We start from the raw sequence: 23,396 nt of genomic DNA, 5'->3' as shown, positions 1-23,396 counted from the left end.
ACTTGAGTTACTTAGCCTTTCATAAGGGGAAAAAATAAGGGTTGAGGAATATGAATACCTCAGTGTTGGCCTTGACAACAGACTGGACTGGAGACACAACAGTGAAGAATCTATAAGAAGGAGCAGAGCAGACTGAGCTTCTTGAGGAAGCGAAGATCCTTCAAGGTTTGCAGCAAGATGCTGCAGATCTATCAGTCTGTTGTTGAGAGCGTCATCTCTTCTGCTGTCATCTGTTGAGGCAGCAGCATCAGAACCAGGGACCTAAAAAGGCTCAAGAGTCTGATAAAGAAGGCTGGTTCTGTCCTGGTTCTGTTCTGGGGACGACTGTGGAACCTCTGGAAATGATGATGCAAAGAAGGATTCTTCATAAAATCAAGAAAATTATGGACAATCTTGACCATGCTCTTCACGAGACTGTCTTGAGAGAACAGTGTCTTTAGTCAGAGTCTTCTTCAGAGTCCCTGTAATACAGACCTCTACAGTAGATTTTTCCTGGCATCAAAACTCTTTGAAGCATAACATTTAAATTCCCTTCGGGATCAATAAAGTATTTTTGATTCTGAATTGGCTTTTCAAAATGTCATTCTTTAATTTGTAGATGTCACATTTTCTAACTAAATATTTCCTAAACAAAATATTTTGCTTCAAGCTAACTATTTACCTTATAAAAAATTTTAGTTAGCAAGCTAATATTTAGTTTGAAACAAAATATTTAGTTTGCAGTTAAATGTTTAACTCCAAAGTGAATTCTTAGTTTGAAGCCTAATATTTAGTTTGAAAGCAATATTTTTATAGGGTCGAACTAAATTTTGGCTTGCTAGCTGGATATTTGGTTAGCAGGCTAAATATTGAGCTTAAGGCTAACTGATGTTTACCTTGCACAGAAAAGTGGGTAACACTTTATTTGAAGGGGTGTGCATAAGACTAACATGACACTGTCATAAACATTCATAAAGACTTCTTTATGGTCCTGCCAGGTGTTATGTCATGTTTATGACAGTGTTATGTCAGTTTTATGCACACCCCTTCAAATAAAGTGTTACCCATAGATTAGTTAGCCAGCTAAACATTTAGCCCCCAAACCGTTGGCTATCTAGCCTGTCATGAGGGAGAAAAATAGCGATTCATTTTTCAAAGTCATATTTTCACCATGTTATACACTTATTTATGAGAGTTTAAACTAAATATGTAATTAGTAAGCTAAGCTGCTAAATATTCTGTTTGGAGTTAAACATTTAGTGGCAAACTAAATATTATCTTGCTAATTACAATTTTTTTATAAGGCAAATAGTTGGCTTGGAGCAAAATATTTTGACCTTGAAAAATGAGCCCTATTTCTTCCCCTTATGATAGGCTAAAAAACTCAAATTATCGCTGTAAAGTTTTGACTACACAACTTTACAAATGGCACACCAAAAAAAAACAAAAAAACACCCATAATATAGTATTTTTCCACAGTGAAATCTGGTTGATTATGCTACTGCAGTAACAAGTCCAGATGTTAATGTTTTTTTTGTGCAGGATGCTGTATCCTTCAATAGTCTTTTTAAATTTTGTGTCTTTGTATTTCTTTCTTTCTTGAGAGAATAATCACATGCTTACAAAACAATTAGATTTTCCATTCAACCAAAACATTGTGTGCTTTCTTCTCCACTCTGCTGCGGATGGATGCTTGGCGTATCACACAGTAAACTCCACCTCCCTACTGCCCCTCCACCTTTAAATGAGGGAGAGAGTTTGGTTAGCAGAATCCTTCAGCTTGGTCCACCGGGGACTAAATTTCTTGGGTAGGGTGATAAGGCCTCATAAAGCATAGAATATTGCATAGGAAACAATCTATGGATGCCAGCCTCAGTTTCTGCCTTTCACTTCATATATTATTTCTGCATGTTTTTTATATTTTGTAACCCCTTCCCTAATGCCTGGGACCTCACTTTATGTGTCACTTCTGTTTGTTCTTGCTTTGCCTTACCCTCTTTATGCTTTATTCTTTAGTTTTTTCATAGAAACTGTTCTTGTCACTTGTAATCCCCACCACATTGGACAAAAAAGTCAGGTACCCAGAAGGATTGGTTGATGTTAGACATAACTTAGTATGAGTGGCATATAGAAGACTCTGATGGGCCAACCACAGTTTGATGGACATGCACACCTTGCATATGTATAGAACAGATCTGAGCAACTAGAACGACATTAGAGAGCGTAACAATGACCAAAGAGCAAAATATTCTGTCTGAAAAACATCTAACCAATGAGGTCACCCTGTCTTTTTTCAGCCCAACTTGTATTAGGACAGTTCCAGCAGCTGTTTGCAACATGCTGTTGGAGAAAATAACAGCCTTTACTCTGATAGTACTATCGATATGCTTGTTCTGCCACCCTTTATACTGGGATAAAGGGTGGCAGAATAGAAGAGGTTATAAAATAGGTTATATTTATAACCTATATATATATATATATATATATATAAAATATAGTAACCACTGCAGTCACATGACCCTCAGTCAGTTTCACTGCATTTTTGCCATTCTGTCTGGGTACTTAGCTTTTTGTCACTAAGTGTGCAGCTCTCTTTATCAGTTTGTGAAATTGAAATGGTTGTTTGGCCACAGTGAACTGACTAGAGAGTTATTTTGCTGCATTTTAGCACAGTTTATAATATGTATCAAAATGTTTTGCTACATATTTTACTGAGTCAGCATGATCCATATAGTTTACAGTAGGAAAGCATTGCATTTAATGACAGATCCCTTGATGTATTCATCAGCAACAGTGTCAATTTAAAAAATAGGACTGCCAGGCCAAAGAACCATTTCACATGAAAATGAGCTCTTGCATTTTTAGTTTTATATTTGTGGTCTTTTCTTTCTAGATGCTGAAGGAATATTTCACTTTTGTATATATTTGGGCAGTGAAGTATCGTAACTGATCTTAATTCAGTTATATAAATGCTAACGTGTAAGAAGTACTTCAGCTAATATTGTAATAATATTCAGCTATTAAATATCTGCTTTGCATTCCAATAGAATTCATAAACAGTGACTTAAGGCAATGCCTATCAATAAAGCTCAGTGTAACTTTTGCACTTTGCTACATAGTTTAGCCAGTTTGACACTAATTTGAACATGTCAAAGAATTCTATAACAAATTACATCCCTGCTCTGAGATTTCTTGTATATTGCACATATTTACCACTGCAATGGAATTTATGCAGTTTATTCTCAAATATTTCAGCAATGAACCCATTCCACTAGTCAGTCATTCCGTCTGCATTGATAAAACTTCAGTTACCTCAGCCTCACTGAGGCCGAAGCACCAAACATTTGCAGGCACGACGTTATCTTCCATCAGACCATAATCTGAATGATATACTTTATCTTCCCTCATCTCCTCTAGTCCTGTGATTGTTGAAATCCCCCACTTTGCCTCACTCCGAGGAAAGGAGCGGGAGTTGGTGATCCTCAGAAGTGAGACAGGAGAGAGCTGGAAGGAGCATCAATGTGAATACACACCAGAGGAACTCAATCGGATTCTGAATGGCATGGATGAGGGTCAGTGTCTGGGTGCTAGAGACCTGAAACAAGCAGGAACAAAAATACAACTTAATCATACATATGGGGAGTTTGTGAAGGACCAATAATCTGGATTATTTAGCCTGTCGTAAGAAAAAGAAATGGGGGGGTTCATTTTCCAAAATCAGAATTACACCATGCTATTCATTAATGTATAAATGTCACAATTTCAAACAAAATATTGAATTAAATTATTTAGTTTACAAACTAAATAGATCATAGGTTTGTATATATTTAATTTACAAACTAAATATTGGTTAACTAAAACTAAATATTTATTTAACAAGCTAAATATTTAGATTACAAAGTAAACATTTAGCTCCAAACTAAATGTTTAACTAAAGTAATTATTTAGCCTTAATTTAAATACTCAGCTAACATGCTAAATATTTAGTTTGAAGCTAAATATTTAGCTCTTAGCTAAATGTTGACCTCTAAAGCTGGTGAAATCATGGCGTCCATTAGTAAACGTCTGTGTTGCCAACAAAAGGGCTCATCCTCTATTTTAAGCTGAAATGTTGGATCTGATGAGAGAAGAAACAACAGAGACATGACATGAGCTACGACGGGAGCGAATCGGTCACCAGCAGGAGTTTATGCAGCTTTTATTTTGGTACTCCACTTCTGCGTATCGGCAAGTGACTTTGCATAATAGCTAAAGATTTAACTAAATATTTTGGTTGAAAATAAGGAAGCTTTAAACTAAATATTTAGGTTGAGGTTAAATATACTAGAGTTTAAAACAAAATATACAAAATATTTAATTAAAAACTACATTCATAGTCAAGAATATTTAAACACATTTAGTTCCAAAATAAATACTAGTTTGAAACTAAACATTTAGCTTGCTGACTAAATATTTAATTAAGTTTTACTTTAAAATTGTGACATTTATGAATGAATGAATGAATAACATAGTAAATATATGACTTTGAAAAATAAACCCCCAATCTTTTCTGTTATAATAGGCTAAATAATCTAAATTATTGCTGTTAATTTCTAAGGGTTGAACTTTGCAAGCAGCACCTCATTCATAGAAGTCCTGACATGTCCTGTTTCACCTCCTGCCTTTAGAACTGGACCCTCCAGAGGAGCTGGAAAGGAAACGCCTTTGCAGAATTATTACAAAAGACTTCCCCCAATATTTTGCAGTGGTGTCACGCATCAAGCAGGACAATAATTTGATTGGTCCTGAAGGAGGCATCCTAAGCAGTACTGTTGTGCCTCAAGTGCAGGCAGTTTTTCCAGAGGGGGCGCTCACCAAGAGGATTAGAGTTGGACTTCAGGTAACTCATTGAACCTGCAGTCACACTTTGATACCAAACCACCTGGTTTTCTTCATTTTTTATCATCTTATTTTACAGGCGCAGCCAGTGAATGTAAGTGTGGTGAGAAAGATCCTTGGAAACAAGGCCTCCTTCAGTCCCATTGTCACCCTGGAGCCTCGCAGGAGAAAGTTCCATAAACCCATTACCATGACCATCCCTGTCCCCAAGAGCAACTCTGACCCAAATCTTAATGGCTTTGGAGGGGACACGCCCACATTACGACTGCTCTGTAGCATAACTGGTCAGAAAATGCTCATGCATACTTTTGATAAACTAAGCAGTGCTAATTAAGACCCTTTCTTACTCTAAGCAAATAATTTTGTGTCAATGTTCAGGAGGAACAACACCTGCACAGTGGGAGGATATAACAGGGACAACACCATTAACATTTATTAATGATTGTGTCTCCTTCACCACCAACGTTTCTGCAAGGTAAGAATGTTGAGTCCTGTCTATGACAAGTTATTTGTTCAATTCTGTGTGTCCGAATTCCCACCATGTTGATTTCTGCTGCTTCTTATTTCAAGGTTCTGGTTGATAGACTGTCAACAAGTCCAGGAATCTGTCAACTTCTCCACTCAAGTGTATCGAGAGATCATCTGCGTTCCCTACATGGCCAAGTTTGTGATCTTTGCCAAGACCCATGACCCAATTGAGGCCCGGTTGCGCTGTTTTTGCATGACTGATGACAAGATTGATAAAACACTGGAACAGCAGGAGAACTTCACTGAGGTGGCTCGGAGCCGGGATGTAGAGGTGAGATCGAAGGTTGGACCTGGAATTTACCAAAGCATCTTACTGTGGGAAGCCATTGCAGACTACTGAGAAAATTAAGCCGACAAGATATCTTTATTTAGTTTATGTTACATATTTGCTATGCTTTTTTATAGCCTCGGCACCACCAGTAACAAATGCATTTTTTTTTTCTTTTTACTTAAATTGACTTGTGAGAGGGTTTATAAGAAAGAAGGACTGCAATTAATCCATGGTCCATGGTGAACACCACAAGTCATCATTGGCACCTTCACATAGGCAGTAGATAAGTCAAATACAATAAAGAGCTGTGTCCTGTCATCTTTCTATAATAATGGCTTTTTTGTCAAAAGTGACTTTTGGATCTGCCAAAGGATAACAGATGCAACTCCCCCCTCCCCCCAACTTTTGGCAAAAAAATGAGAGGCCATTTATTTTAGGAAGGTGATTTGGTGGGCTATTTACACACTCTACTGACTAATTTTGTCAGGTACTGGAAGGGAAACCTATATATGCAGACTGTTTTGGAAACCTGGTTCCACTCACCAAAAGTGGCCAACATCATCTGTTCAGCTTCTATGCCTTTAAGGAGAACAGGCTAGCACTCTTCATCAAAGTAAGAATGGTTCCTTGCTACATTACACCAGAACATAAAACTGTTTTTATGTCATTTACATGGTCTTATACATATTAAAGCATAAGCCAGTTCTGTGATCTGCTTGCTTATGTAGATCCGAGACAACACCCAGGAGCCATGTGGTCGACTGTCATTCATGAAGGAACCTAGGAACTACAGGTCACTTCACCAAAATGCCATATGCAACCTCAACATCACGCTTCCATCTTATAGCAAAGTAAGAACTCTACAAAAATTTATTCTCCATCTATGCATTCCTGTGTTAAAACTGGCATCCAATGAGCCAGTTTATTAATAATGTTGGATTTTGTCGCAATTTTTGCTGATAATATGGCAAAGGTTACATTATTATTTGATGTTCAACAGTGGTATGAAAACACAAATGACAATGATGACCTGAATAACTGTAGAACAGAAAAAATGCTATCCATCTCAACCTGGTCCTTTGTAAAAACATAAATCTTTGGTTAGATAATCAATAAATTATAAATAATCAATTATCTGTAAATGACCAGATTTCCCTTTGGTCCAGTTTCACTTGCCACATCCCGCTCTGATTCATATCTGCCCTGTAGAATCAGCAGAACCTGCATGACGTCAGCTAAAACATCTGAAATGCCAACACATAATGCTCCATCGAAGGAAATACGGGAACCAATGGCATCTATCAGCCCAAAAGGGAGTAAAAATGGGAACCATCACTAAACGAGTCTTTACTTTAATATAAATACATGAACAAACCTTTATGTAACCTTTCAAATAAAATTGTCATGTTTATTAATATAAAATAAACAATAAGGTTGTAAACAGTGACATGTATAAAATGTTGAGTAACTATGCCCAAATTTTCATAAACATTAGCTTATATGTTGCACAAATCTAATGTTTCCAATCTCTGAAGTTTATTTCTCTGTATACAAAATCAATCTACTTAAGAGCAGCAATAATAATATTACTCAAGTAAAAGAAAAAAAGTATAATGCAGTAAAACTACTCATATAAGTACCAAAAAGTTCCTCATGTTAATGTAACCAGTTCTACCCACTTTTGAACTTAACAGCAAAATTAGTAGCCTATTTTTAACAAGCTTAGCATGATATATTGTCATGGATTAGTCATCATTTAGCTAACATTATCTGCATCCAAAAGCATTAGTTCGATTAGTGTATGAAAAAAACTGTGCAAAGTTCTTTGCTTTTTCTGCCATGATTCTAACACACATCCATTTCTGCACAGCAGCAGCAGCAGGTCTCCATCGCTGCCGCTCAGCTGTAAAACCGGACCGAGCGTCTTAGGGGTCATGTTCCATTTAAAGGCGACTCAGAAAAACTTATGGCATGTTAACAATGGATTAAACAGACGTAACAGCTGAGAAATGTGTGGGGAACATTCCCAGATTTCCCCGGGAAGTGTGGGAACCCCTGCTGTATCAAAACAAGACAGAAATAACAGAAGGTTGGCCCCTCTGAGGTAAAAATAAAAACAACAGCTTCCAGTCCAGGGGGGGCACAGCAGACTCTTTCCTGACCTAAAACTAACACAGAATTCCAAAAGCAGACCATCAAACTGACAGTCAAACACGGTGGTGGTGGTGTAATTGCTTGGGACTGCTTTGTTGCTTCAGCGAAAGAGAATGTCCAACAAACAGCTCAAGACCTTTAGCTTAATCAAACTTGAATTATGCAGCAGAACAATGATCCAAACCAGACCAGCAGGTCCCCTTCTGAATGGCATCAATAAACAAAAGGAAAGTTTTGGATTGGCATTTTTTCCCCTTAAAAAATTAAATCATAATTTAAAACTTGCTTTTTGTGTTTGATATAAAAACATTTAAGTATGATTTTTCAAAAATGCCAAAGCAGAAGAAATATGTAAGGGGTAAATGGCACTATATGTAAATTTGAACATACCAAGTGGCAAACAATCATTGCCAGCATTATTATATTACTGTTGCACCAGGCAACGCCATCTCCAGGTATGAAGACAGAGGGTTGTGAAAGTAATGGTGTGTTTGTAGTTCACTAGATCATGTCTAGTTCAGAGTCCAGACTTTGAACTAGACATGATCAGTGTTTTTATCCATGTCTGTCAGTTGAAGTTTGACAGATGTGACAGGCTGGCTGTGTTTGTTACTATATTGAGCATGCATTTCCACCTGTCTTTACTGTTCCTGTGTTTATATCTGCACTCCCTTCTGCTTCCTGCTACTTTTTGCTCTCATAAGGACTCAGATTCAGAACAAGAGCATGAGGAACAGGTAAAAGCAGCCACTGCTTCCTCTTCCCCTTTCTTCCCAGTTGATCATCCGCTCCACTAGCTTGTTTGTGACATAGTTGATAAGATTAGAATTTATTTAAGATACATTAATGAATGTGATGTACAGTATCTGTTGAGTGTAGTTTTTACTAAGTAGTTGTGTTGGTGCTTTTTACACAGCCATGGTCATCTAAGCAAACTAACTGTAAGCCATGTGTTCTCTTTCAGACCGGCAGAACCTTTGAGAAATGTAAGCTATTCCTTTTATTTATTCTATTCTTAATGAAATTCTGGACACAAAACACATTTTATACTTATTGATGTGTAATGTCTAATTTAATCTCATTATTCTAACCAAAGCAATGGTGTGAGGAATATGTCCAATGTACATAAAAATAACTAAAAACATACATTAACACATCCAACCTGCTCTCGACTATTTCCTCATAATTCAAGCCTTTATGAACTCTTCATCAATTTTTCACTCCAATTCAAAGCCTTTCTCCACCCATCCCCATGTTGTCGTTCTGTTTCTCCTGAGGCTTAGCTACTTTTCTTGCCTTTTCTCCTAGTTTCACCTTTACGATTGTCATTAGTTTAACAATTTCACCTTCAATTTTGAACTTCAGAGTTCAAAATTGTTCATTTAATGGACAATTTTGACCAGAGAGAAGTATTTGTGATGGTATTTGTTCTTATGCAGGTCTAATAAAATATTCCCTCTGCAGCATTTGTAAATTAGAAGAAGGGTCCACGTGCATCTTGTTTTGTATAATTGTTTTAATAAGTTCAATATAAATAGCTAAAATTCTCCCAAAAACAATTTATGCTTTTAATGTAGTGCTTGCTGTAGCTGGTATTGTAGTAAATCAAGCAGCAGTTCTCCACCCAACCACCTCCCAAGCCTTGCCATCCAACACTAAAACATTTAAGTATTTAGTATAGTTAAAGCTCAAACCATAATTCATGTTACACGTGAAGCATACTTAATGCTCAGGAATTACATAGTACTGCATGCATGTGCACATATTGACAGATGGAGGGTTTTTCTAAACAAACCACAAGCAAAATTGTGGTTTTGCTTGGTTTTGCATTTACACCCTTCCATGTCCTCACCCTTTGCACTTCCCTTTGTTTTGCATGGAAATAACTTGCCTAACATTACTTTGTGTGTATGTGTGTGTATGAATGTTTATTTCTATATCATTACTGAGAACTCATTTCTTCAGTTAGGTTTTTGTCTTTTTATTTAGAAGTCGCTCATTAATGTATTTTCTCGTGATTCTTTTAAACATTGTTGCAGATTTTTATATTCCTAAAGGATCAAGCATGTTTTAAGAATACATTGGTGCAGTTTATAGCTGTTTTAAAGTGCTTTATAATAAATTAACATTAACATGATAATCGTCATCAGTAGCATTTCACTGGCTTTCTTCAGCAGTCAATTGTTTTCTTTTTTTAAAAGCCATTTTGTCCATCATCACATGACATATGTCCTACTTCTGAGCAATCTTGAGATCCTTCAGCATCATTATGTCTTGTGTTGTCCATTTTTATGTTGTACATATTGACTGATAGGCTCTTCCTTATACTTGGCATATTTTGTTTTGCTTAATGGTCTGGTCTTGTGAGTGTGGGTGTGACAGCTTAAGCAAGTTATTTCCTGCTCATATCCTTTCTCATTGTTTTTTTTTTGTTTGTTTGTTTTGTTTTTGTTGGAATTAGCTCAATCATAATTTTCTGAAACATGAGAAAGTATAAGCCTAATTCCTCTGATACCTACTGTAGAACCCATTGTGAATATAATGTCCTATGATCCCTGCAGCCTGTTCCAATCTTATCCTGACCACCTTCTCCAATGTTTGTCTCCTTTCATTTGAATTTTTGCTTTTCTTTACTCCTTACTTGATCTTCTTCCAAATGGAAGATGAAGAGACGGAGACTTCAGTCCTGAAATCTGAGCTGATTCGAGAACCAGATCTTCTGTCCGACGTGTCAGAGATGAAACAGGATTTGATCAAAATGACTGCCATCTTGACCGCAGACTCGACAGAGAAATCCCCTTCCTTAGGAAGGTGTGGTCCAGAGAAGGGGACAGAGGAAGTTTCTGGAGAACCTTTAGAAATAATGGAAAAGGACTTGGAGAAAGTCAAGGAGGACCTTGAGAAAGTCAGTGAGATACTGAGAAGTGGAACATATGAGGGTGAGGTGGGAGAGGAGGCAGCTAACACAACTAGAATAGCTGAAGAGTGGGTACTTCTCTCAGACTCTGAAATAGAAGAGGCAAAAAAAATGGCTGGCCTAGGAGTTCAGGAACCCATCTTGCGTGACAGTAAGGCTAAGAGAGGGGCTCCTAGACCAAAAGCCATCAAGAGCAGTGGTGACCTTAAAGAATACCTCCTGGATGCACCAGTGAGCGCCAAAGTAAAGACTAAAAAGGATACAGGTGTCCAAGAAAAATTCACTGATGTTGTACTACGGAAAAGTGCAAGACCGTCCGCTCAAGTCAAATCCCATGAAAGAAGCATAACTGCTGATGTTAAAAAACCAGTTAGAAGGAAGGGGAAAGATCAGGAGCAGGCAGAGGGATTAACAGAGGCAGGAGCTCTTCTTAGCGTACCAACAGCTTCCGCTTCTGCATCACCTGTGTCCCCAGTTATTGAAGAAACCCCTATAGGATCAATAAAGGACAAAGTCAAAGCCTTACAACAAAAAGTTGAGGCTGAGCAAAAGAGCCAAAAAGCCACTGGAAGCAAACCCTCCCATTTGCCTTTTATAAGTAAATCATCACCAAAAGCCAAAGAATCATCTAAATCCAAACTTTCTAAATCCCCAAAAGCTGAATCAGAAAAGCTTGAGGAAACAATGTCAGTTAAAGAACTGATGCAAGCATTCCAGACAGGACAGGATCCCTCAAAGAGAAAGTCTGGGTTATTTGAGGTTAAAACAGCTACATCAAAATTAGAAAAAGCCACACCATCTCATTCTGTTCAATCAAAATCTATGACGAAAGCAATGACCTCACATGCCTCACAAGGTCAAGAAGTATTGTTGGATCCCAAAAATGCCATAAAACAGACGACTTTGCAGGAAAAATATAAAGAAATCAAATCTAGCACTCACTCAGAACCATCTGAAACACTGGACTTTGGAAATGGTGGTGTTGACAATAGCTCTGACAACTGTAAACATGAGGGTGTGGCCAAATCACTAAGTGGCAGTTCTGGAGATCACCTTAACTCAAAGGACCGTTACAAACATGAGGGACTGACCAGTTCAGGCACAAGCCCTGAGAGTCCGTCTGGACTACAGTCAACTACAACATTGTCATCAACTTCCACAAAAGTTAAAGACCTTACAGACAAGGACAAGTCTGGAGACTCTGGTGTAGGGTCTTCTGGTGACCAGGTATCTACAGAATTGACACTCCGTGTCTCTTCCAGCGAGGCTGCAGATGACCACACAACAAGTGAGTCAATGTCTGTTAGGAGGGCTGAATCTAAGCCAACTAGACCACAAAACCTTATTAAGAGAGTTTCAGAAACTGTAGAAACATTTCTCAGTGATGATGATAGCCCTGATGATGAGATAGTATTGCCATTAGTTGGTTCTCCAGTCTCTAGATCCCCATGTAAGTATGATGAAAGCTTTGACCTACCATTAAAGCAAGAATCGGATGCCCTCAGTCCATTAGCTGATGACTCTTTGACAATAAGCCACAGAGACTCTCTAGAGTGTAGCCCTCTGATTGAAGAAAATTCTTCCCATAAATCCCCAGACTCTATTGAGCCCAGTCCAACCACAGAATCATCCCCTCGTGATTCCCTGGAGAGCAGTCCTGTACAGCAAAAAAGCCACCCATCATTCCTACCAGTACGCAATGCTAATAAATCGTCTAACCACACATCATCCTCTAAGGCTAAAGACCTCCCCCAAGATGTTTTTCATGTTAGGCTGCTTGGAGACCTTGAACCTAGTGCTGATGATGACAGTTGTGAGCAGACATCTCAGATGACAAGTTCGGGTAAGAGTCTCCTCTCCCCTGATACACCTAGTTCTGAAGAGGTAAGTTATGAGGTAAACCCCAGACTCCTTGATAATGCATTCCTGTGCATTTCATTCAAACCGGCTGCCATCCCTGAAGACCCAGCAGAGGATGATGCAACATACAACTATGAAGCTAAGAAAAAAATCACTCCAGAGGAGGAAATGTTTAAGATGGCTACCAAAATAAAAACATTTAATCAAATGGAACAAGACCCAAAGAGCAACAGGAGGTTTAGCAAAGATCTGTTTTTCTCAGGAGATGACAAGACAGGGGATAACAGTTGTGAAACATTACAGCCCAGCCGTGAAAAGCTTTCGCAAAGTGAATGTCAACTCAATAGACACACAGAAGATTCAAAAATAGCTAATTTTATTGGTCCAGATATTAAAGTACAACCTCCCTCTCCTTTTTCAGCAGGTGTGCATGATGGAACCCAGAGCAAAGAGGTCAAGAATACATCAGCCACTGTCACTTCAGAGGGATCTCATTCTGTCTCAGACCAGCATCATTCAAAATCCAATCTGAAAACTTCATGGGAAGAAGTCCCATCATCTACTAAAGCTGTTAACCATGTTTGTAACACATCAGCAACTTCAAGCATTGAAAACAGGACAGATGAACAAAAACGGGAGAGTTTGAAAAGGTCAAGTGATAATGTAGATAATAGAGGTCATATGTTAGATGTTAGCAAGGTACAGACAGGTATGCAAAAACCAAATTGCAATGTAACAGATGAGGTGAAAGAGGATAGATGGGGTCATGCAGGAGGACCAAAAGCTGGGCTTTGTCCTGAAGTTGCTACAAGTCAAACAAAATATGAGGTCTTTATCTACAATGATGGTGAAGAAGATAATGAGGCATCAAATCTTCCTAGAACTGAATCAAAAGGAGTAACTGCAAGAGTGGAGACTGAGTCATGGTCTGCCATGCGAGAAGATGATGTCACTTTTGCAGCACGTGTAAAAGACGAAGAACAGAAGATCCTGAATCTGGTGATGGACCGTCAGTCTGTGCAAGCAACTCCAGATACCACACCTGGTAGAACACCAACAGAAGAGAGCACTCCTACCAGTGAGCCCAACCCTTTTCTTTTCCAGGAAGGGAAGCTCTTTGAAATGACACGGAGTGGTGCGATTGATATGACTAAGAGAAGCTATGAGGAAGAGGGGGGTGGCTTTGCTTTTTTTCAGATAGGTGACCAGTTTTTAGAGGAGCCTACCGTAAATGAGCGCAGGCAAGAAAATAGATCAGCTGGAGAATCAGCAGTAGGTCTCAATTTAACACTGGAGCTTAAAATTGGGGAAGATGTAATATTAAAAGATATTACTGATTCACAGCTTCAGTCCCCATCTGAGGGAGATCAGTTAGGCTGTAAAGCTGATACATCTAAGTCTAAAATCCCTAAAATGGGCATTTCAGCTTCTACCAAAACTTCAAAGAAAGATCTGGTATGCCCTGAACCTCTTGAGACTAAAACAGAAAATAACATAAGTGAAGGATCATTAGATTTAGAAACAACTGAACAACCAATAACAAATGTACAGACTGCAGAAACTACTGTAACTAGATCGGTTTACTCTGAGCAAGGCCAAGAGTCCTCTGATTCCTCCCCAGAAGAAACAAAGTCAGTGGTAGAAGCCCACAAAACAACAGGCAAGCAGCCACTTAAAGGTACTTCCCAAAATGGTAAAAAGATACAAAGCACAGCCAAAGCACAAGCTAGGTCTGTTCCACAGAGTCGAGCAAAGTCTATAATTCCCTCACCCTCTCATGTATCAACCCCCCCAACAGCTGTTAAAAAAGACACCTACTTTACTTTAGACTCTAAATCCAGGATACCTATCAAGGCTAGCTCTGCCAAACCTGATTCTCATGCCAAACATGTGGAATCCGCTCAAGAGAAAAAGCTTAAAGTTCCTGTAAAAAAGGGTACTAGGAGAAAATCTGAGACAGATGCAGGTCCTTCTGTGGATTTTAAAACTAAAACACAATCTTCTAAAGCCAAAAGCTTCTGTGAGGGGGAGTCTACCAGATCATCTATTAAAAAGGAGCAGGATTGTCCCGCGAGCGTTGAGTCTGCAAGATCTAAAGGTTTTCAGTCCAGGTTGCCAGTCCGTGGAAAAACTACTCATTCATCTCATTCAACAACATCCACTAAACCAAAAAGCAAACTACAGAAACAGACTATTGAGTTCTTTGAAGAGATCAGTGATGAAGCAGCAAAAGTCGTGGCAAGGTTGGCACAGGCTGAGACAGATAAAGATGAAGAAGCTGTGACTGCTCTCTCAGATGACGAGAGCAGTCTTATTGATCCATCCATTATTGAAAGAGAACCTTTCCCAGATCTGCGGTTCCCACCCTCAGGAGACGTCTTTCCCATTAGACCACTGTGGGACGACCCTGTTGAGACACAGATGCAGCGAATTCCAGATGATAAAGTCCAAAGTCAAGGTATCCCCCAGTTACAGGGGCTATTCTCTATCTCTTCTACCTCATTAGTGCTCTAGCTGTAAAGGTGCTGCCTCTCTGTCTCTTGTAGTTTTGTCCCGTTGTAGCTGAAGATCCCTTGTTACTGTGTTACTGGAGATCTATTGTCTATGTATTGCCATCTCTCTTTCCTTCTATGTATTTTGAACATCTCAAGACTGATCTAAAGGCTTTATAAAACCACTGAAAAATATTTTACTTACTAGAAAATTGGAAACAAACATTAAGTTCATTTTTGGAAAAAAAAAAAAAAAAAAAAAAAATTTTTTTAAAAGCCCTTAGGAAGCCAAACTGGTAACTTGAATTGAAAAAAGAAAGCCAGTGAACCCTTTTTAGATCATGTTTGTTAATGTAATTTATCTTGTGACTTTGACCGTTCATGAATGTCTGGTGATGTTTGCAGTAGATCCACAGGATGAAGCAGAAAGAAATGAGCAACGGTTGGCCATTATAGCTGATCACCTGGGCTTCAGTTGGACTGGTGAGTCACACTATATAGCACACGTCAAGCTAAAACTTTCAAAATGTATATTCTTTCTTATTAAAAGAAAATCTGGATGCTTTGTTCTTGGAACCACAGATTGAATTTAACTTATCTTCTTCCCTACCAACAGAGTTAGCACGAGAATTGGACTTCAGTGAGGAGAAAATCAACCTGATAAGAACTGAAAACCCAAACTCTCTGCAAGATCAAAGCCATGCCCTTCTGAACCTTTGGACTGTGACAGAAGGACACAGTACCTCAGGTCAATATTTCCAGCACTGAGCTGAAACCAGATGAACTGTATAAAAAGGCACTTTGTCATTGTTTTGTTTGCTAAAATTCTAGCCCTAACCCCTTGTGTGATATGGAAAGTAGTCCGGATATCAGGAAGAATACTGTGGATCTTTCAGTCCGATTTCAAGAAACCTCAAGAGCAGTCCAAATTTATCTGTTGAATTACATTATTGCACTTCACGAAATAGATGGTTTCATGAAGGAACCTCTCAAGATATTGGGGAAGTTTAAGCTTGACATCAAAGTCAGCATTTCAAAGGCCAGGAGGAATGGGTTGGATTTCCGGCTATTCAGTTATGAGCAACTTATGATAGGGCATCCAAAACATTTGGCCCAATTCATACCACTTAAAAAGTTAATTCTACCAAAGACTAAGTAACTATATAGGGTTAGTGTGTTGGAGGTGTTGTCTTAAATACACCCTTTCCACTGATTTTGAATTAATCTCCCTCAAGCTTAAAAGAATATCCAGTTGTGTCTTTTCGTACAGTATATGTATATACCAGGCTGAAAGTTTATTTTGCCTAGCAGCATTGCACTGAGAAGCGTGATGCATCTTCAGGCCTTTAAATTTGCACCATTTTGAACCTTAAGTATAATTTTAACAGTCAAAACTGATGACCTGAAATTTCAGTCAAAATACAAAAGTGATGCAATGAAAGGTTTATGGAGAACAGGAGCCCACCAAAAACACGGTGGCAGTTGGCGGTCCTGGATTGCACCACCAACATTCTGGTCATGATTTTTCTACAGACTCGTTGACACTTCATAGTAACAGCATGAGCAGAGGGAACTTTGGCTTCAAACCAAACACCAGCTGGAATCCCTGGACGATGTATAGGGGTGAAAGACTAGTGGTGCTAGTCTCGTAGTGTGTTCCACCCACGCTAAGTTGTGCGACCACCTGGAACAGGTGCATAACATGAGCCTGATTACACAGCAGCATGCAGGTGGATCAGATGAGTTTGATTGCAGAAGGAGTTATTACATTTTTAAAGGAAACAATATTGTGTATAAGAATTTAGGTTAGGTTAAAAAAGGAAAATACTCTGGCCCACACTGAAGCACAGTAGATGGCGATAATGCATCTTAACGTTGGATGTCACCCGCCATTAAAATCAAGAAGAAGATGAGCTTAATTGTAGAGAGGGAGAGCTGAGGAGGAAAACAGAGAGGGCAGACGGGCCAGAATCATAACAGTAATGTTTGAAACCATCTTATTAGTCGTAGTTTTCTTCAAGCTTTTGTAAACAATTGTACGTTCAAACACATCTACATACATAAATTAACTCCACCACCACTAGCTCAGGATGTTGGAGGGAATTTTCTTGGAAGAATATTGTTAGGTTTTCCATTACCCCCAAAAGAACATTTTCCCAGACCGGCAGAGCTGAATCTGGGCTTTGTTGGAGACGATGTAATAATGTGATGGCTGACCACTTTCATATTTTCTGGGACTGCCCATTGATTTATTCCTATTGGTCAAAGGTATCCAAAGAGATAAGTGTAATTCTTGGTTTTGAAATTGAACACAACTTTAAAACTATATATTTAAGTAATCTACCAAAAGAACTCAACACTCAGGATAAGTACCTGTTGAAAATACTACTGATGGCAGGGAAAAAATCAATTACAAGAAAGTGGCTTAGTAGGACCTCACCGACATTGAGAGACTGGTCAGCGATCGTTGAAGAAATTTGGGAATTGGAAATGCTCACCTTCTGCATAAGACTTCAGGAAAACAAAATTAAAAAATATTGGTTGAAATGATTAACATATAGGAACTCGAGAGTAAATTGAGCACGATTATTTCATCATCAGGTGTGATAAGAGGGGTCAGGTGTTGAGTAGCCTGGCAGGATTTGGTAAATATGGAAAGAAACTCCCACCTGTCTGACTCTTCACAGAACTTTACATACACTGTAACCCGTTTATCAGTTATCTGTCATTTTAGTTTTATCTTTTTGTATGTTGTAGCCGTCTCCCTCCCTTGGTGACCTCTGTTTTTTTTGAGTGCCGTGTATTGTCCTGGTTGTGATATTTTATTTTATTTATTTGTATTTTATTTGTATCTTTCCTTATTGTTATTGTTATGGCTTGCCCTGTATAAAAATCTCTTTAAAAATAAAGTAAAAAAAAACAAACAAACAAACAAAAAACACATCTACATACACTTTGTATGTACTTTTTAGACTTCTATTTTAATTCTAATAATTATCTCTCACTGTTTTGGCATGTGGCAAGTACAAATTATTTTGGTAATTGTAACTGATCTGAAACAGAAAAATCTTTTTCTGATTGAATGTCTGAGGAAAATAGTTCTGTGTAGTTTTACACAGTAGGTGTAAATATCTTGTTTCAACTGAATAGGAAAGATCCAAATTTCTTCTTTTTCAGAGTTATTTTATTTTTGAATTGTCTTTTTTTTGGTGTTTCAGCAGAATCAACACTTATAAAGAGGTTGACAAAGATCAACCGGATGGACATTGTTCATCTTATTGAAACCAAGATAAACAAATCTGCTGAAGAGGAGACATCTTCACATACCTACGCAGAGATTGAACAAACCCTCATGCTGGACCACAGCGAAGGTGTGAAAAGTTGCAATATTTTTTTCTTTATTTCATACAGACTAGTGATTTCAATGTTATAAAACTGGTTGTGGAGCTTTTTAATATTTAAACAAACAGGCTTTTGTGTTTCATCCTCACCCAAATGCTCCAACAGGTTTTGGCACCATTCATGAAGATATTGACTGTCCAAGGTCAGGCAGATGTGAAGAAGCTGCTGGCAGAAGCCCAGTTTTAGTTCAAGAAGTTCCTGTGGTATCAGCAGAGGAGCTATCTACTAGTTTATCATCGCTTCATGAAACATCAGGACGATTTGAGGCAGGTCCTGTGGCTACAGAATTCATGAGAAAAGGCCAGAGAGAAAAACTACAAAGAGAGTTGGAAACAACAAAGTAAGTTGAAATTTTGTGAATTAACAAAGGTGCAAGGCCTTCAGAGGCCCCATAACTGCTAATTTTAACATAGACCACATTTATAGATGTGTAACATTTGTTAATTGAAAATATGCCTGCTGCTAAATTGGATTTAATGGTTTCAGCATACATAAAATATTTTTAATTAACATTTAAATTTTGTACTTTAACTAGTGGGCAAGTTTACTATGTAAAAGTTCAAAGAACAATCTTCATAGTTAGATTGCTGTTGCCATAGCTACAACCTGATGCTGTCAGTTTGAACTTTAAGTTTCAAGTCTATTTGTTCACAGATACATCTCAGTAAAATACAATTATCACTGATTGCTTTTAAGGTTGGCCAATTAAACAAAGCTCCTGTCGTATATTTATCCAAATCCATGGTGAAATGCTGTTAGTGGTGCTGATGGGGCCCCTAAATCAAATTCTGCACAAAGCCTCATTCAACCTTGGATCGGCCCTGCATGATGAGCTAGATCCGCTGCACTGCACAGTGACAGCGACTCTGTATCCATGTGTAACATATACATTCAGGAAAATTAGAATGATTAAGTAAATAATCAAAGTTAAATCAAATCAGAATAATTCTTAGATTAGGTTGGACTGCTGGAGGAAGTGGGAATTTGTAAACACACAGACAACCAAATGGTGCAAAACTAGTGAAATGTAATATTTACAATATATACATACAGGTTATTCAAAACAGTTGAAGTCCAGAATGTTTTCCTTTGTCAAGGAGTTCAACCAATTTCTTGCTGGGGATGAATGAAATAATGAAAAACAAAAAGATAATCCAGTTCCCTTCTTTGTGGTCCAGTCCAGAGTGAAGATTGTTGGAAGAAGTTGATAGGATGTGATGTTTCTGTGATCCGCTGTTTAGGTTAACTCGCCAGTCTGGACGCTATGGTAACCAGACGATCTAGAACTGAACCTAGATCCAGAATCCTGGAATGGGAATCTGAAACAGTACCTGGCCTGTATAAAACAGGCCTGAATGATCAATTCCACATGTACACGTCTTTCCAATTACTGCAGTAAAATGAGTTTACATTACATTAGTTAAACTCATGCAAATACTCATTCAGTTCTCTTTACACAATGATAGTATTTTATAATTCAAAGAATTTCAGTTTAAATGTTTCATCCAAGTGATGAAACATACTTCAGATCAGTGTTCATATTGTAACCTCCGTTGAAGGCTCAATGAAGACACACACGGAGTCGTATAGTCAGAACATTCACACTTTTAATGGCGGAACACACAGGTCTTTTCATTCGGACAGATGGCCTTTTCGCTCACGGTTCGGCCCTCTTCTCTGCCGCTAAGCCTCATGGGAAAAACACATAACATAACAGCACCCTTTAACCGCTACATTGCCCCCCCCCTCAGACGGTTAGCTGTCCCCAGCAACCAGGAATGCCTATGTGAAATGAACCACAACATTGAACAACAACAGAACTTTTAGTCCATTATGGATTAACTATAAAGTCTCTAAACCGCGCAGGAAGGCGCCGTTGTCTGGGGTTAGCGCGCCGGGACTCACCCTGGACAACTTGAGGCGTAGGAGAAACCACTGGCGGAGGGTCAGTCTCCAGCTCGCCAACCGCAGGCTTGCTTGGCTGGTATGGGGCCAAGCGGTCCCGGTGAAGAACCACCAGCCGGCCCCTCTTGCGCAGCCGCACCCGGTACACCACATCAGAAAGTCTGTGAATCACCACAGATGGCCCAGCCCACTGACTGGTGAGCTTTGGAGACAGTCCTTTTTTTCGTTCAGGGCAAAACACCCAAACCTTGTCCCCAGGCTCGAAGTTCCTCCCCTGGCAGCGCGAATCATAGGCCCGCTTCTGCTTGAGTCCGGCTGCAGTTAGGCACTCCCAAGCCAGTTCATGAGCAACCCGTAGACGCTGCTTTAAATCACAGAAGTAGCTCAGCCCTGACCCAACAGGTTGCTCCATTCCGGGGGTGGTCCAAACACCAAGTCCACTGGGGTGCGTAGTTCATGGCCAAACATCAGCAAGGCAGGGGTGCAGTGAGTGGACTCCTGGACCGCTGTCCGGTAAGCCCACAAGATGACAGGCAGGTGTAGATCCCGGTCATGGTGCTGTTTATCCACCAGAATAGCCAGCTGGGTGGACAAGGTCCGGTTGAACCGCTCAACCAGCCCATCGCTTTGAGGGTGAAGTGGCGTGGTTCGTGTCTTCTTGATGCCAAGCCTCCGGCAGACCTCACCAAACACCTCCGCCTCAAAGTTCCGGCCCTGATCACTGTGCAGCTCCTCGGGAGCACCGAACCGACAGAGCATCTCACTCACCAGTCTTTCAGCCGTGGTGGCAGCGCTCTGGTCGGGGATGGCATATGCCTCCGGCCACTTAGTGAAATAGTCCATGGCAACTAGGATGTAGCGGTTCCCTCTTTCCGTCACAGGAAATGGGCCCAGTACATCCACACCCACTCGTTCCATTGGAGCACCCACCTGGTACTGCTGCAAGGGGGCATGTGAGCGCTGGGTTGGCCCTTTCTTTGCTGTGCAAGCATCACAACAATGGACATGGAGCTCCACATCTTGGCGGCAGCCGGGCCAATGGAATCTCGACCGGAGACATTGTAGCGTCTTAGCGACTCCAAAGTGACCTGCCCCCACAGAGCCATGGACCATCTGGAGCACCTTGGCCCGCAACTGTTTGGGCACCAGCAATTGAAGAACGTCATGCTGTGCTGCTGGAGCTTGCCACTGTCGATAAAGGAGCCCACTGCGGCAGCAAATGGTGGACCACTGGGAGTACAGTGCCTTAGTCTCTGGATCTAGAGCTGCTATCACCTCCCATGTGGGCCGCTGGCCAGCCTCCACCCACTGCTTGATCCGAGCAAGGACAGGGTCCTGATCTTGTTCCTCCTGGAGTTGTTCGGCCCCCATAACTTCCACACCATCCACAGACCCTTCGGTCACCCTGAAACACCTAGGAGTTTGTGGGTTTTTGCTGACGACTTGTAGAGCCACGGTCTGGGGGCCCATTGACCCACGTCCTTCCACCTGTTGACACTGCTTACAGTCAATTCCTATTGCACACAGCCGGCAGGACAGGGCATCAGCATTGCCATGAAGCCGACCAGCCCGGTGAACGATTTGGAAGTTGTAATCCTGCAGTGCCTCTAACCACCGTGCTAGTTGCCCCTCTGGCTCTTTGAAATTCAGCAACCAGGTCAGGGATGCATGGTCAGTGCGAAGAAGAAACTTCCTCCCATAGAGGTAGTGGCAGAAGTGTCAAACCCCCTGGACAACAGCCAGCAGCTCCCGCCGGGTGACACAATAGTTCCTTTCTGCCCGGCTGAGGGTGCGGCTGTAATAAGCAACAACCCGTTCTCCTGTCTCTCCCCCTTGTGAGAGCACTGCTCCAATGCCTCTATCACTGGCATCAGTATCCAGAATGAAGGGTTGGTTTGGGTCAGGATACTGCAGTACTGGGGCCCCCACCAGTGCCATCCTGAGTGCAGAGAAGGCAGCACCACAGTCTTCATCCCAGTGGAATGTTTGTCCCTTTTGGGTCAGCCGATGTAGGGGGCTGGCGAGAGTGGCAAAGTCCTTCACAAATCTCCGGTAATAGGAGGCTAGCCCCAAGAAGCTACGCAGCTCCTTAGTGTCCCGAGGCTCTGGCCAATTCCTCACTGTACTGACCTTGTCCGGGTCTGTGGATACTCTGGCTGCACTGATGACGTGGCCCACAAAGGTGGTCTCTCTCCAGAGCAGGTAACACTTCCGTGGGTGAAGTCGCAGGTTAGCCTGGCGAATGGCATCAAACACTTCCTGGAGGTTGGCCAGGGCAGCCTCAAAACTGTCTGCGTGCACCAGAAGGTCATCCAGGTAGACCGCACAGCGGCTTCGTGGAATATGGGCCAACACCCTTTCCATGAGGCGTTCAAAGGTAGCTGGAGCATTGCAGAGACCAAAAGGCATCACCTTAAATTGCCACAGTCCCTGCCCAATGGTGAATGCTGTCTTTGGGCGAGCTTCTGGAGACAGTTCCACTTGCCAATAGCCGCTGCGAAGGTCGAGGGAACTGAACCAACTGGACCCAGCAATGTAGTCCAGCGTATCGTCAATGCGTGGGAGGGGGTAGGAGTCCTTGCAGGTGTTTTCATTCAGTCGTCGGTAGTCAACACAGAACCGCCAGTCTTTGTCTTTCTTTCCCACCAGCACTACCGGTGCGGCCCAAGGGCTATTGGAGGGCTCTATGACATCAGCCTTTAGCATCTCTTCGATCTTCTTCTCTGCCACGGCCCGCCTTGAAAAAGGCAGACGGTGGGGCCGTAGACGGATGGGTCTCATTTCTCCAGTGTCGATGTCGTGCTGTACCAGATTAGTGCGAGTACACTCCTCATCCTTAGCAGCAAAAATGTCAATGTAGGCCTCCAGCAGGTCCTGTAACCGTTCACTCTGCTCCTGACCCAGTCCTCCACAGCTCCGCAGGCACAGCTCCCGTACAGCCTGCCTTGTCTCCTCTGATGGCAGTTCCGCATGTGCCTCCTCCGTCCCCACCAAGTCATCCAGTGGTCTT

General features: G+C 40.7%; 1 protein-coding gene across 19 annotated transcripts in view; it reads left to right on the top strand.

Moving 5' to 3' along the window:
- The window catches only part of ank2b (ankyrin 2b, neuronal), a 100,318-nt gene that overhangs the window by 43,984 nt on the left and 32,938 nt on the right, over positions 1-23,396 (top strand). For 6 of the 19 annotated variants that reach the window (XM_015020271.1, XM_015020273.1, XM_015020274.1 and 3 more), the window contains 15 exons: positions 1,689-1,787; positions 3,397-3,551; positions 4,647-4,858; positions 4,937-5,141; positions 5,236-5,332; positions 5,428-5,656; positions 6,144-6,269; positions 6,385-6,507; positions 8,515-8,547; positions 8,775-8,796; positions 10,474-15,045; positions 15,485-15,562; positions 15,696-15,827; positions 18,298-18,450; positions 18,587-18,821. In XM_015020271.1, the coding sequence (XP_014875757.1) occupies positions 1,689-1,787; positions 3,397-3,551; positions 4,647-4,858; positions 4,937-5,141; positions 5,236-5,332; positions 5,428-5,656; positions 6,144-6,269; positions 6,385-6,507; positions 8,515-8,547; positions 8,775-8,796; positions 10,474-15,045; positions 15,485-15,562; positions 15,696-15,827; positions 18,298-18,450; positions 18,587-18,821 (6,471 nt within the window). The remainder of the gene's footprint in view (positions 1-1,688; positions 1,788-3,396; positions 3,552-4,646; positions 4,859-4,936; positions 5,142-5,235; positions 5,333-5,427; positions 5,657-6,143; positions 6,270-6,384; positions 6,508-8,514; positions 8,548-8,774; positions 8,797-10,473; positions 15,046-15,484; positions 15,563-15,695; positions 15,828-18,297; positions 18,451-18,586; positions 18,822-23,396) is intronic. The other 13 variants (XM_015020276.1, XM_015020275.1, XM_015020280.1 and 10 more) reach the window with 12 other exon arrangements.

The sequence above is a fragment of the Poecilia latipinna genome, unplaced genomic scaffold (genome assembly GCF_001443285.1).
Source record: "Poecilia latipinna isolate Pla-1442-1.1 unplaced genomic scaffold, P_latipinna-1.0 Scaffold2561, whole genome shotgun sequence".
Taxonomy (NCBI): Eukaryota; Metazoa; Chordata; class Actinopteri; order Cyprinodontiformes; family Poeciliidae; genus Poecilia; species Poecilia latipinna.
Note: the sequence above shows the minus strand (reverse complement) of the source record. Positions and strands in the feature narration are given on the sequence as shown.